The sequence below is a fragment of the Misgurnus anguillicaudatus genome, unplaced genomic scaffold (assembly GCF_027580225.2).
Source record: "Misgurnus anguillicaudatus unplaced genomic scaffold, ASM2758022v2 HiC_scaffold_30, whole genome shotgun sequence".
Classification (NCBI taxonomy): domain Eukaryota; kingdom Metazoa; phylum Chordata; class Actinopteri; order Cypriniformes; family Cobitidae; genus Misgurnus; species Misgurnus anguillicaudatus.
This window is the reverse complement of record NW_027395280.1, coordinates 183,369-199,528: the sequence shown is the minus strand read 5'-3', so window position 1 is coordinate 199,528 and position 16,160 is coordinate 183,369. Positions and strand designations below refer to the sequence as shown.

At 38.8% G+C, this 16,160-nt stretch overlaps 1 protein-coding gene across 1 annotated transcript in view; it reads left to right on the top strand.

Annotated features, from left to right (window-relative positions):
• LOC129453275 (macrophage mannose receptor 1-like) overlaps window positions 1-16,160 on the top strand; it is a 61,955-nt gene that overhangs the window by 23,974 nt on the left and 21,821 nt on the right. Inside the window, exons 15-20 of the mRNA XM_073865237.1 lie at window positions 2,509-2,672; window positions 7,396-7,466; window positions 12,112-12,212; window positions 12,535-12,674; window positions 13,794-13,896; window positions 14,241-14,383. Of these exons, the coding sequence (XP_073721338.1) occupies window positions 2,509-2,672; window positions 7,396-7,466; window positions 12,112-12,212; window positions 12,535-12,674; window positions 13,794-13,896; window positions 14,241-14,383 (722 nt within the window). The remainder of the gene's footprint in view (window positions 1-2,508; window positions 2,673-7,395; window positions 7,467-12,111; window positions 12,213-12,534; window positions 12,675-13,793; window positions 13,897-14,240; window positions 14,384-16,160) is intronic.

The window sequence follows — 16,160 nt, the reverse complement described above, 5'->3', positions numbered from 1 at the left end:
TATTCAGTGTAAGTCATCTATTTCAAAAAATATATTTTTTGGTTTCTAATAACAAAAATTAATCTGTTTGGCACAGCTATATTTTGTCTACAAAAGTAATTTCAAGCATTTAACCATAAGCCTTCAGATTTAATGATTTTAAGACCACAGTTAACATTTTAGTTAAGTGACCTTAAACTTTTGAGCAGTAGTGTAGGTTTTAATCTCATTGATAGCCGTATTGCATCCCATATTGTAGGCTATTTGCTGCATAACCTTTAACTTTCTCATCTTCCCTTCTTCTCTGCTCATCTTTTGCTGGCTTTCCAAATGATAGTTAAGTTTGTTACAGCCTTTTCATTTTCATTTGCTTTATTAGATTAGAATTACAGACGTGGAGGGACTGTGTTTGCGACCGCTACCTTTGAGCTTGTTGTACTTCCATCGCTCTGTCGTTGCGGGTGTGAGGGACTCGGGCGGACTCCACGTGAGGACCGGGCTGCTTGTGATTGTCTAGCAGCACCTGCTGCTCGTTGAGTGTAGAGAATGATACATGCTCTCGCGTCAGTCTCCAACCACGACAGAAAAGATCGCTAGATTTGTCCTTTTTCGCTTTTTTAAGTTGCTAAATCTAGCGACAAAGTCATCAACAAGTTGGCAACACGACACTGCTCGGACTGTGCATGTATATAGTGTATGAGCTAATCCTGCTTCTGGTTGGCTAACGATGGAAATTCAGCCAATCATCATTGATTATGTGGTTGTCCCACCCCCTCTAACATACACAGGCCAATCAGTTATGTGTTTTCCACCCCTCAACACACGCAAGAGAAAAACATTGCCTGTCTAATGATGAAAGTTTACTCGCTTCAGTGAGATTAATTATACTAATGCACAGCTTTTTAATGTCAGTAACGCTGTAAGGAAACGACGTTTATATATAACGCCGTTATTTCCATCACTGCACGTGATGGTCCGTAGATGCAAGGATTGTCTCGTCGGCTATTTTCACATCAAAATGAAACGAAACTTCAAGAAAAAACTACCGAGGACATGACCTCGGTGTGTCCTCAGTGGTAGCTACGGCCATGATCAGACTCTTAGTGGATTCTGCCTAAAAACTGTATTTCTGAATGGCCTGAGGGCGGAATTAAGCGGATTTGATGCAAGTTATCTCGTCAATCTGCAAAACCGTTATTATCCACCAGTATTCTGCAACTTATAAAACCCGGAAGTATTGCCCTAGGGAAAACAGCTGTTTGTCCGTGTATGTTTTAAAGATCGCTCTGCATCTGATCTCTATCAAAAGTCCTTCACAAAAATGAAATTATCTCAGCTTTTTGCTCAAAATTTGGTGTTTTTGATGAAACCTACACATATTTCAGAGGTGATAAAAACAGAAAACATGAAGGTAGGATGAAACTGATTTTTTGTTTGAAAGCAGAGGGTCTTTTTTTAAAAATTCATATATTGTATATTTATATGTTTAAAAAAGAGCATTTGCTAGAAGGCAAATAAACTTTTGTGAAAATCATGAAAAATGCTGGCGGTGAAAGAGTTAATGGTTGTGGCTGGTTTAGCGGCTTTAACATCTGAACTCTTCATATATCAACAATATCACTTGCGGATTAAGGCATGGATGGCAGCCACCCAGGGTGGCATTTAGCTAGGGGCGGCACGAGGTGCTTGCAATAAAAAAATGAAATATGCAGAAGGGAGTTTTACCGCTCGTTTCATGTTACCATGCTGTCAGTTAACCTGTTTGGGACGAGGAGCATGTACCCTGCTACACGGACTCCATAGGCGGTGTGTGCAGCGCTGCACAGAGCGATCATCGTATGACATAAAGTTACAGGGAAAGCAAGTCGAGAACAATGCTTCTATATATATTAAATATAGACCTATGCTATTTATTTGGTTAACTTTCAAAGTTTGATATATGTGCGTAATGATGTAGAGCGACAAGAAAAAGTATGTCTCTATTTGTAGATTGTAGACTGGTGAATTTCTAAAGTCTTTGAAATAACTTTGTAACTCTTTTCAGCTTTATGTAAAGCAACAATTCTTGCAAAGTGTGTTCTTGTGCAGATCAAACTCCAAATGTCTGAGGGGTTTTATCAATCAAAGTAGCTGTAGTCCACACCTCCAAATGTATTATCTTAACCAGACTCCAGGTGTGCTAAAACCTGACTACAGTTAGCTTTTTTGAGGTCATAACATACTTTTTCCACAATCACTATGAGGTTTTTCGGTTGTTCTCAATAAAGACATGGAAGAGCAATATTATTATTTTTATTAATATTCCCCACACCCCCTGCAATACTGTTGTGGCCCATATGTTGAAAACGTCTCTATAGCATTGCTGTGAAGAACCCTTAGTCTACTAAACTTCTCCATAAATTATAAAAGCTATTATCTTATAATGTTGTATTATTGAAGTCACGTATGTTGAACAGAAACATTTCAGAAATGTTTTCCAGCTATAGATCCAATAAATGAAGATTTTGTCCCATTTTCTTCTCACTATAGAATATAACAAGACGTCTGATGGCTGGATTCAGTACAATGGCAGTCAGTATTTCATAAATCTTGAAATTTACCCTATGGAAGAAGCTCGTGAATTCTGTAAGAAGAATCATGCTGATCTTGTTGTCGTCACTGGTCAGACTGAGAGGAGATTCATATGGAAGCAGGTAAAATAAAATACTGATAAAGTTTTCTAGTTTGACTTGTACTCTGCTGCTAAATGCATTAAATTAAAATGCATGCTGGTGGATGACATCATAGTGTCACGGAGGTACGAGGCAGAGCTTATATCTGCAGCAGTATGTACAGTCAGCTCAATAAATATTGGTGAGCTCAGCAACAAAAAAATCCTGAATGTCCATGCTATGGTTTACTGCACACAAAGACGACAAAGGACAACAGGATACAAAAACATAGAAATATTTAATGATGACGATGATACACAGCAAACACAGGACGAGATCTGGAGCACACAAGGGAAATATTTTCACAGACTAACAATGAGGGAACAGGTGAGGACTGTGATATTGATTACTTGACACGGGTGACAATGATAACAAAACCCTAACCGTACATCCCCCCACCGTAACCAAAACAACACCGAAGTGGTGGGGGAGGATGACGACAACCAAAAAGTCAATACACAGAAGGTGACGACGATGGGAGGAGCCAGGGATCTTGGGGGTCCAGAGACCAGCCAGAGGGAAGCCCCAGTGTGGAGTCATTGGCGGAAGGAGCCAGGATGGTGGAACGTCTTTCCCCACCCTGGGATGGATGACAGGGAGTGATGCTGGGTGGAGCTGAGGATCTTGAGGGCATGGGAGGAGCCGGTCGGTCAGCTGACTGAGGTGGAGGATGGGCTCCAGACATCCGCAGCGGAGCCAGAGTGAAAGAACCCCCAGGTGACGTCTAATAGTTGAAGAAGCCCAAGCAAGCCGGTGGGACGAAGGGAGGGATGGCATCAGAATGACAAGAGTCCAGAGGGGAGGGCGGGACAAAGAGAGACCAGGGCGGAGCCAGAGGGAGCCTGATGGAGCTGGTGGAGAGAGACGGACCCGACGGAGAGGTTGGAGGAGATGCCCTAGGTAAAGCCACTGGATCGGAGGACAGAGCTGACCTCATGATCTCGGGGGACAGTGGAGGAGAACAAAAGATCTCCAAGATAGCTGGCAAAGAGGCACACCATGGCGTAACCAACGCAGTGATGCTAATGTGCTGAGGGTGAGCTGGGGGGTGGCTGTTTGCCAGTTGTTCTGTGGCTGATGGACTGGCTGGTGACTGAAGAGGAGGAGGGAGGCTGGCCGGGACCAGCGGAGAGGCAGGAGGACTGGGCTGGACCATTGGGGATGATGAGGAGAATAAAAGTCAATTGCACAGTCCAGGAACAGGTGCATACTCACCCTCAGCGGCAAGAGTGTGGATGAGTGTTCAGCACTGCCCACATGGTGGCGCCTGACACTCACTAAAGCACAGTTTATTTACCAACGTTTCAGTGAGGTTAATTGCCTTTATCAAGGTAATATTTTTTTACCAAATGGAGAACAATATACTGTAAATATGAGTGCTAATTATACACAGGTGAAGGTAATTACATCCAATATTCCAATGATTTATTAGTAAACAAAATATGAAGAATTTCATTTAAATAAGATACCAAATAATGTACAGTATTGTTCAAAATAATAGCAGTACAATGTGACTAACCAGAATAATCAAGGTTTTTAGTATATTTTTTTATTGCTACGTGGCAAACAAGTTACCAGTAGGTTCAGTAGATTCTCAGAAAACAAATGAGACCCAGCATTCATGATATGCACGCTCTTAAGGCTGTGCAATTGGGCAATTAGTTGAATTAGTTGAAAGGGGTGTGTTCAAAAAAATAGCAGTGTGGCATTCAATCACTGAGGTCATCAATTTTGTGAAGAAACAGGTGTGAATCAGGTGGCCCCTATTTAAGGATGAAGCCAACACTTGTTGAACATGCATTTGAAAGCTGAGGAAAATGGGTCGTTCAAGACATTGTTCAGAAGAACAGCGTACTTTGATTAAAAAGTTGATTGGAGAGGGGAAAACCTATAAAGAGGTGCAAAAAATGATAGGCTGTTCAGCTAAAATGATCTCCAATGCCTTAAAATGGAGAGCAAAACCAGAGAGACGTGGAAGAAAACGGAAGACAACCATCAAAATAGATAGAAGAATAACCAGAATGGCAAAGGCTCAGCCAATGATCACCTCCAGGATGATCAAAGACAGTCTGGAGTTACCTGTAAGTACTGTGACAGTTAGAAGACGTCTGTGTGAAGCTAATCTATTTTCAAGAATCCCCCGCAAAGTCCCTCTGTTAAAAAAAGGCATGTGCAGAAGAGGTTACAATTTGCCAAAGAACACATCAACTGGCCTAAAGAGAAATGGAGGAACATTTTGTGGACTGATGAGAGTAAAATTGTTCTTTTTGGGTCCAAAGGCCACAGGCAGTTTGTGAGACGACCCCAAAACTCTGAATTCAAGCCACAGTACACAGTGAAGACAGTGAAGCATGGGGGTGCAAGCATCATGATATGGGCATGTTTCTCCTACTATGGTGTTGGGCCTATTTATCTCATACCAGGGATCATGGATCAGTTTGCATATGTTAAAATACTTGAAGAGGTCATGTTGCCCTATGCTGAAGAGGACATGCCCTTGAAATGGTTGTTTCAACAAGACAATGACCCAAAACACACTAGTAAACGGGCAAAGTCTTGGTTCCAAACCAACAAAATTAATGTTATGGAGTGGCCAGCCCAATCTCCAGACCTTAATCCAATTGAGAACTTGTGGGGTGATATCAAAAATGCTGTTTCTGAAGCAAAACCAAGAAATGTGAATGAATTGTGGAATGTTGTTAAAGAATCATGGAGTGGAATAACAGCTGAGAGGTGCCACAAGTTGGTTGACTCCATGCCACACAGATGTCAAGCAGTTTTAAAAAACTGTGGTCATACAACTAAATATTAGTTTAGTGATTCACAGGATTGCTAAATCCCAGAAAAAAATGTTTGTACAAAATAGTTTTGAGTTTGTACTGTCAAAGGTAGACACTGCTATTTTTTTGAACACACCCCTTTCAACTAATTGCCCAATTGCACAGCCTTATGAGCGTGCATATCATGAATGCTGGGTCTTGTTTGTTTTCTGAGTTTCTACTGAACCTACTGGTAACTTGTTTGCCACGTAGCAATAAAAAATATACTAAAAACCTTGATTATTCTGGTTAGTCACATTGTACTGCTATTATTTTGAACAATACTGTAACCAAGGGGACTCTTCAGTACACTTAAACATGCTCTGGAACCTGGAAGCAGAGACCGCTAACAGCATCGTCACAAAACCAACAGCCGCATATCATGGTAGAAGAATCCTCAGGCGATATGAGAGATACACACGTCAACATCGGTTCCGAAGAACAGAAACTAAATGAAAACGCCTACCAGCCTCCGTTTTATACCCGGATTCCTGGGTGGAGTCATGATATGTAAATTCCATTCAATTTTCATTGGTCTATTTCATAGAGTGGTCTCCCAAGGTCAAACCCGTAGTGTCAATTCATTGACACAATGGCGGTTTCTCAATATGCGTTCTTCAGCGATCTTGCGTCCTTGTGTCCTCGCTCTACTTCATCATTAACAGTTGAAGTTCAATTCCAATTCTCATGAACGCAAGTACAGAGGACGCAGGAAAATACCCAGATGCGTTCTTGATATCGAGGATGCATCGAGTGTAGACTTGCGCGTTGAAATCTGGGGAGGTCACGTAACCAGCAGGAAGATCGCAAATATTTCAATTCTCACAGGTGCGTTCTGTGTTCTCGCAACCTTCTGAGTTCGTTCTTCCAAGGTCGCCTGGCAAGACCAGTCAACCACGAGAACGCGAGTCCGTTCTTTGCGTTCTTAGAATTGAGAAACAGCCTTCGTTGAGTGAGTGACAGAAGGGGAACCCCTTTACAATGTCTGGAGAAGTGAATCTGAATGCTTCTGTCTTCTGTTACATCACCAAAAAACACCAGCGACCCAGTGCCTTAGGAAAGCATACATGGAAATGCAATCACACTGCCTGAACACTATTTTACTGAAGATGTTTTCTGCCCATATCATGAGATGTTCATAGCCTTCTCCATCACTTTTATTCTCATACATATTAGTTTTATTTCTCCAAAAAAGGTTTTATATCTTCTCTTTATTGTTTTTATTGACAATGCCATCTTTACCTCTTGTAGAGCCTTCTTCATTTGTCTGGACCGTGTAAAGAGGTTTTTCTTTATCATGGAGAGGATAATGCCATCATCCACCATTGTAATCTTATATGGAAGTCCAGGATTGTTTGTTGTTGCTGAGCTTACCAGTGCATTTTTACCAAATATTTCTCCTGTCTGACTGATGGATATGTTATGATTTTGAAACTTAAATATGGTCTGGTGAAGATCCATTTACAGTTCCATTTGCTTTGTTTGGTAATTGATATATGACTGCCAGGAACTTTATTTGTAGCCACATGTTGCATCTATAAAGATATCGAGATGATTCTCACCATTGATGTTCTTTGAAAAGACAGCCACTAGGCCTCTCTTTGAGACATGAGTATGTAGGATGTCCATCAGGGTGTTTATTCCTGCGGCCAGTATATGTTTTGGAAGTTAGATGATTAGACTTATTATTGTTTTTTTTTTTTACAAAAACAAAATTTGCTCCTTGTGTTAAAGAAAAGTCTGTGGTTCTTTTGTTTGGGCTTCACAATATTTAAGCTCACTCCTCAGTAGACTGAAGACACAGTCTATAGTTCAGAGGAGGGATAAACACTTAAGTGTTTTATTTACAAGCATTTGAGGAGGACTAAACTGATGCTGTTTCATAGATATCGAGACTTGGAGAATCACAAACTCACTTCTACATCGGGATGACTGTAGAGTTGGACAAATCATTTAGGTGAGTATGAAAGACTACAACATGGGCTGGATGCTAAACTAAGACCAAATAAGCAAACCATTTAAACTGTAAAAGATGATGTACAGCCAAACCAGTGGTTTTCGCAGAATAAACACAACAGGGTGAACAGGATCACATTTAAGGGATTTATTTGTGATGATAATCATCTGGGTGTACGTACAGCTAATTGGCGGTACATGAGTAAATATATGGAAATTAAATATTGATCATTTGTAAGAAAAAATACAAACGTATAACTCTCAGTAACCAGATGAGATTTTGTTATTATTGATATCTGGAAATAACACTCCAATGACCAATAAGAATCCAGCATCCCAGAGAATAGAAGTTTGGGTTCACTCTGAAAAACATGTTAAAACAGCCCAAATTGGAGAGCAGATTACACATTTAAGGTGCAGGATAAGCAACTTGAACTTTAAACCTCATTGAACTCATATATTTATGATGAAAATGTCAGATTTTGATTAAAGGATTTCAACATCCAATTTTTTTTGATTTAAACATCCAAAAAAAAAAACAGTAACCAACGTATTTACGATCCTGTGGGCACAACTTATCATGTCATGTAAACTGGACTGTTGTCACACGCATTTAGTTTTATGGATACATATATTGATACCAACCTTGTTTATCCACATAAATATGTCAGTGTAAAATAAGGTAACCAGATTTTTTAAATAAAAACCGGGGACATTTCCTAGTTCAATGGTCAAAGCATCATTACCTTTTTTGAATGTTTTCGTCTTTTTATTGTTGTGGGTTTGATTTCGGTCAATCTAATTGTTATGGTAGTGTAAAGAGCCACCCATTGGCACAACAATGAATACCAGTGGCGTGGGTTTTTGTGTTTTTTTCTTATGTAACCGTTCCCATGTGATGGAAAATCAGCTCTGCATTGGTTTTGTGTGACTTCCTTGACTGGTCTTTGGCTGGCTCTTTATTTTCTTAACAAATGAAGACTTAATATTAGAAAGCATATATTGTGTGGCTTCTAAAAAACACATCTTTGGCTCTCTCATGGTGAAACATCAAACTTTGCCAGGCCGTCACGGACACACCCTTTAGCGAAAATTCCAGATCTCCACAATTTATCAAGTTCATCTGCTCGGTTCCAGACAGGCTATCTATTGCGGCATATTACCCAGATGAGTTATGTGAATGCTTTGTTCTGGACAACCTAGCTATTGCGTGATAGGTACATTTACTGGACATTTTATGTGAATGCTTTGTTAAAGAAGAATGTTTTAAGTTTAGACTTAAACTGATCGACTGTGTCTGATTCTCAAACATTATTTGGTAAATCATGCCAGAGCTTAGGGGCTAGATATGAAAAAGATCTACCACCTTTAGACACTTTTGATATTCTAGGGTTAATTTATTGGCCAGAATTTTGTGATCGCAGTGTACGTGATGGATTGTATTCTGATAGTAATTCTTTAAGATACGAGGGTGCTGGGCCATGTAAGGCTTTGTAGGTGATTAGCTATGTTTTTAATTGTATGCAATATTTAACTGGTAGCCAGTGTAAACATGCCAATTTGGACTTTTGTGGTAATTTTTTTAGAGTGTGAAACGAACAATATAACTCACTAGAAAATGTTTTGTTGTGCTGTTGAGTGTCAGAATAGGAATGCCTTCATTTTTATTATATACCGTCGTCGAAGACACCATTTGAAGATAAACGTAGGTGTTTATGTTTGCAATAAGCCCTGAACCGGACAGACTGGAGTGATGATATCATTTGGAAATCTTTTAATAATTAGAATAGAAAATAATTAGAGAAGATATCCGGTGTTCTGTCGAAGTCTGTTCCCTCTATGTGTCTCTTATAGCATTTTCATCACGTTACGTTTATAATTTATTTAGAAAGATTAAAGATTTGAATGAGTTCATAATATAAATAATATTACCATTTATTAAAGTTTTCATATTTTTTTCGTTTTCTATTACTTCTTTTTACCTTATATCTTAGCCTATGTCTTCTTCCTGTTTGTTCTAAATTATAATGTTTACTAATAAATATATATACATAGCACACACACACACACACACACACACACACACACACACACATGATGTAAAGTGTTGATAATATATGAACAGGCCTATAAAATTAATTTGTATGTAAACATAATCATTTTAGAACAAACAAGTAGGCTAAAAATATGAGCAAAGAAGAAATTGAAAACAGGAAAATTATGAAATATTTAATAAATGATATTATACTGAATACATGATAGTATTGCTCTTATAAGTACTTCAGTGATTCATACTGTAAAAATAATTGATTTACCAATAAAGAAGAATACATATACATTACATACATGCACACATCAGTAGCCAAGCCATTTAAACTTTTAATTTATTTATAAAATAAACGTAACTTGGTGAAAATGTTATAAGAAACATTACACTTAAGAGAAATATAGGGGAACAGACTTCTACAGAACACCGGATCCTTAAAAATCACTTCAAAAACACTGCACACCGCTATTGCAGGGCTGTCACTTTCTGCCACCAGTTGGGCTCTGCCCACAAAAAACGTCATCTCTGTTTGCAAACACGCAAAAGGTCTATTCTCACCACAGTGCAGCCATCTATGGGCAACTTGTAATCTGGCATATTATGTTTGGAGCGATTTGGTTCAATAATAAGTATCTCTGTCTTATTGGAGTTTAGCATAAGAAAATTATGTGCCATCCAGTCCCTAATATCACTAATGCAGTCTGTTAGCTTAGAAAACTGGTGGGTTTCGCTAGGATGTGACTAGATGTAAAGCTGGGTATCATCCGCATAGCAGTGACAACTTATGTTGTGTTTCCTGATGATGTCTCCTAGAGGTAACATATATAACGAGAATAGGATAGGACCTAAAACTGAACCCTGTGGTACACCATTATTAACCAGGGAGTGATATGACTCTTCCTCATTTACATAAACAAAGTGGTAGCAATTGGTTAGATACGATCTAAACCAGGCTAATGCCTGACCACTGATACAACATAGTTTTCTAGTCTATTGAGTAAGATTGTGTGATCTATTGTGTCTGCAGGCTGCACTAAGGTCTAGTAATATAGGAATTGAGATTACACCACGATCGGATGTTAAAAAGAGGTCATTTGTAACTCTAAGCAGTGCTGTCTCTGTGCTATGGTGGGGTCTGAATCCTGATTGGAACTTTCCATATGTACTATTATTCACTAAGAATGCGCAACAATACTCAGGTAGGCTGTGGCGTTGACACGATGCTCAATTGGTACTAATGGGCCCAAACTCTGCCAAGAAAATATCCCCCACACCATTACACCACCACCAGCAGCCTGAACCATTAATACATGGCAGGATGGATCCATGCTTTCATGTTGTTGACGCCCAAGACACAAAAGGTCATTGCAAAAGAGGCTGGTTGTTCACAAAGCTCTGTGTCTAAGCACATTAATAGAGAAGCGAAGGGAAGGAAAAGATGTGATAGAAAAAAGTGTACAAGCAATAGGGATAACCGCACCCTGGAGAGGATTGTGAGAGGAGATTCACAAAGAGTGGAATGCAGCTGGACTCAGTGCTTCAAGAACCACTGTGCACAAACGTATGCAAGACATGGGCTTCAGCTGTCACCATCCTTGTGTCAAGCCGCTGTTGAATAACAGACAGCATAAGAAGCATTTCGCTTCTGGAATGCCGCTGAGTGGTCCTTCTCTGGTGAAAGTAAATTTTGCATTTCCTTTGGAAATCAGTAGTAGTAAGACTGGGGGTAGGGGGTTAGTGGGTAGGTTAGGGATCTGAAAATTTCCTGTATTTTCAAATCCCAATGTTGACATGTATGACTTCAGCTGATTTCAAAGCATTGTAAAATTTAACATGAGTGGTTGGTACATTGAACCCGATAACCATGACTATTTGCATTTCTTATGATAACTTGATGATGCTTCCTCACGTCTCTTAGTAAATTCTTCATTGTTAAAGCAGTGGTGTGCAACCAAGTTATTAATGTAGCTCACAGTCCCCTCTACTGGGGATTTTAACACAGGCACAAATTAATTTAGTGAGTCTCACATGGGCAACAATTGGGTATAATGCTTTACACAGGACACTAGAGGTCCTGCAATCTCTAGCACCCTGGAGAATCAGAGCAATGGGTGTTGTCCTGTTTCAGTTTCTTAGCACAGGGCCTGATACTTTTGGGATACTCTGTTAAAAACTGTGATTATTTGAACAATAAGATTTGTCCTTTGGTTTAGTCAGTACTTGTGCATAGCATGCAGTTTCCTTAAGGAATTTACGATCATCCTGGTTTTGGATGAGGTTGAAGGGGGTTTTAATGGATGATAAGGAGAAATGCTGTGGACCAATCAAAATGTCCCCTTGTTCTCCATAAAAGATGTCAGAGCAGCCTCTTATTTGATCGAACTGGACACCTGTTTGTGTTAACCCACCCAAATCCAGTCCAAATGTAGCAGTTGGGGAGATGTCTGAAATGCTTGTTATCAGGTGTTCCTACAGGTGATTTCCTGGTAATTTGACCCAGCATTTGGGTTGATGTGTCACGGGAGGGGTGCATTCATCCAACTGTCTGTGAAATTTGCAGGGCAAATAAAACATGTGACATGTTTTTGTCTGTTTGTAGTTGGATGGACGGTTCACCTGTTGTATACACTGCATGGGAAAAAAATGAACCAAATTTCGCCAACAATAATGAGAACTGTGTGGCCGTTTTGAAAAGCTCAGGTAAGAACTTCTCATCACAGCTGTATATGATATAGCAAATAGATGAAGAACAACATCCACTAATGCTGAGGCAGCTATTCAGTCCAGAGACATCACATCTAGATTATAAGATGTTGATTCAGATTGTATTAGTGTTGTTTATTAGTTGAAGCTGACCTCATTTGGATTAATAAATAACTTTTACCATTAGGTTTAAAATTTCAGAAGCTTGTTATTGTACAACAATATTGTGTGACACATAAATAGTATACTGTATGTCTTATCTAATCGCCTTTTTAATGGTGCACATGATCTGATGGATAATATGTATGTGTTTCTGTAGGATTCTGGAATGATGTTAATTGTGGTTCATCGTTACCCTCAATCTGTAAAAGAAGTGCTGATTTTGTCAACACCACCATGTCTCCAACCACTGTAGCACCGGGCGGCTGCGCTCCTGACTGGACTCTGTTTAGAGGAAAAGTAAGAACCATTACTGTCCAAATACATTTGCGGACCCACATAACTATTAAGAGATACCATGAGTTCCCAAAAAACCTGGGGATTCCTTGGTTTTCCATTAAAACTAGGACTTATTGAAAGGAACACATTAGCTATGTTTACTTGCACAAAATGTTGTCATTACAACTGAATTTAATCCGATTGCAGATTACGACATTACAGTTTACATGCACTCTAAACATTGCAATCTGATTAAAATATTTGTTTACATATACAATCTATATAATCCAAACCAAACAGCTGTGCAAGTGCACATCCAGGGTTGCCAGATTTGCGTATCAAACTCATCCCAAAGAGCATTCAAAACCAGCCCAAAAGCATCCCAACGACAATTCAAAGCCCAAATTCCAATAACTAATGAACAAAACCCTTTGATCTTTAAAGGGGCACTTACCCATTTGCATTAAGCTTTGTATTGTTAGAACCCGAATCATGTTTTTGAATGGTCGTGCATTATTCCTTCAGTTTCCCCAGAGACGGGAGAAATACAGATTTCAGTGTTGCACTTCCTTCTTTCAATGATGTAAAAATCGTCATTTTGCGTCATTGAAAGAAGGAAGTGCTATATCTTTGTTGAGGGTGAAAGACTACAGACACTCATTCCTCATTTTTCCAAGGTGGGGACAATGGATGGGACCCACTTACGCTAAAGACCTATTACAGATCAGTGGGTGGGACTTACGAAAATATACGAACACAGACGATAAAAAACGATCAGCCGCCATAATTATGCTAAGCTAACAGACGTTGTGGAGTGAGCCAGACTTGTTACAATAATAGCAGAAGGTAATTGATATGATATGGAGAAGGGTAATTTTGCAACCGTGATGCTTTATTCTGCTGTTCATTGCACCTTTATGAGCCACAATACATTGGCATTTTAAAAATTTCTCGAAGTAGATTGGTCCCGCGAAGTGTGTTTCCAATTCGTCGGTCACGACGTGATATCTTTGATTGCTTCCTTCAGGGAAAGAGGGTTAGATACATAACTGAGACATTTTTTATGTTATTTCCCTGACCAAGATATTTTAATAATCAAAGCTGCACACCTTAATTCTGAGCGTTTGTGTTTCCAAATAGTGTTACAAGTTTTTCAAAAATAAGATGTCATGGCATAAAGCACAAGATCACTGCATTGCTAATAATGGCAAACTGGTGTCTATTTGGAGTCGCACAGAGCAATGTAAGTATGACACAAATACTGTTATCTGTTCATCCTTTACACCTGAATTTATTTATTTTTATAAGAAATGAAACCTGCTGACATCATTGTGATGTTTAAAGAATTCAAAATGTATTCTCAACTATTAAAGCTAGTTTACATGTTTGCAATTAAAAGTATTACATTGACTTTATTTAAATTTGTGTATAATATATATAATAATATATATATATATATATATATATATATATATATATATATATATATATATATGTATATATATATATATATATATATATATATATATATATATATATATATATATATGCATTGCATTACAAAAATCCCTTTGTTTGCATTTTCAGTTTTTCTCACAACTTTAATGCTAAGTGCTGTTAATGACGTGTGGATCGGTGCAAATGACATTGCCACGGATAAAAAATTTGTGTGGACTGAAAATCGAGCTGTCAGATACAAAAACTGGCTCAAAGGTCAACCTTCATCATGGGTACGGTCAATATACTTTTTAGGGGAGTGCATGAGTTTATTGCAAAAATTAATGTAGTAGCACAATCATCAAGCTAATCTTTTGTTTGTTGTGTATTTGTTTCATCAGTTAGTTTTCTGTGTAATCTTACAATAAAAGCTTTGTGTTTGTTCACAGCAGTTAATATAAGCATCTCATTATATGTTTTTCTCACAGGCAGTGTGTTTCAGTTTAACTTCTGTTATAAGGTTTTGATTTTAGTTGTAAAGGTTTGACCATTTCATTAACTCAATGCATCCTAAAGATACAGTAGCCACCAAAGGACAAATATGCCAACATCTGAGGCAACAAAGGGATGAAATGCACTCTGTAGGAGGGGTGCACAAACTCGGTCCTGGAGGGCTGTTATCCTAGCAGAGTTTAGCTCCAACTTGCCTCATCATACTGCCTAGAAGTGTTTAGTGCTTAGTAACATCCCAGTCAGCCAGCCAGCGCAAGCAGTAGCAGAGCGACGTGATCTCATCCATTTCAATAGAAGCTTGCCGACTTCCGGCGTTTGCACTCAAACGTAGTAACTGTTTTACTCACATAATGCTACTGTGCCATTCCTGTCAGAGCCAACATTAATGGTTCTTTTAATCACAGTCTCTCTGCAAATCCAGCATCGACTTGTCGCTTCTTTACAAACGAATTCACGGTACACAAATTAAACAAACACTCCCCACATGAGCTGGAACTTCTTTATAAACAAACTTCAACCACGCATTCCTAATGTTAGGTTCCAAGGTAAGGTTATACAGCAAGTATAACTGGTACTCATAAAAGATCACCGCGTCAAAATAAAAGTCTTTCGGGAAAAATGTATTTAAACGTCATTACATTTGGCAATCTTTAAAAACATGTTTACTGATTGTTGAGACACTGCATACACTTGCTTTGCCCCTGGCCCCCACATGTGTCACGCGAAGCTGTGGGCGGGGCTACAAAAGCAGTCCTTGCAATTTGAATTTTAAGGTGGGGATAAAAATCTCATTGACATCACACATTGAAACATTACTGAACCGACTGTTTTCTTGGCTCGTTGCCAAAAACTGTTATATTTCTGTGTATAATGTATAGTACTATTATACGCTGTGCTTATATTGATTATTTCACAAATGAGCCACAAAACCAGCCCTAATATTTGTAGCAATAGCCAAAAATACATTGTATGGATCAAAATTACTGATTGATTATTTTATGTCAAAAATCATAACGTTAAGATCATGTTCCATGAAGATATTTTGTAAATTTTCTTACAGCGAATATGTTTTAAATGTGTTTATCATTAGTAATATGTGTTGCTAAGGACCAGATTTTCAAATCGTTGTATCTCCTTTGACCTATTGTCCTATCCTAACAAAGTTTATTTATTCAAGCTGGTTAATTCCAAACAAGGTTATTTATTCTAGAGCCCGACCGATTTATCGTTTTGCCGATTTTATCGGCCGATATGAGCATGTCGCAGATATATCTGTATCGGCGTATAAGCCGCAGATATGCGCCGATATGAGCGTTTGTTACAGAACACATTAAATGCATTTGAAAGATGTAAGTACTTGTTTGTCCAGCAGAGTCCGCCATACTGGTTGCTAATGGCGACCCAGATCACTCACTGTAGTGACACCAGCCAATCCCCCACCCCCTTCACTTCAGTCAGTCAGTCTCTCAGTTCAGGTGGCTGCAGTCACGCAGTGTCTTCTAAACAACATTGTTACACCTGGTATTAAGAAGCGCTTTGGTCGATTGGATTATAAAT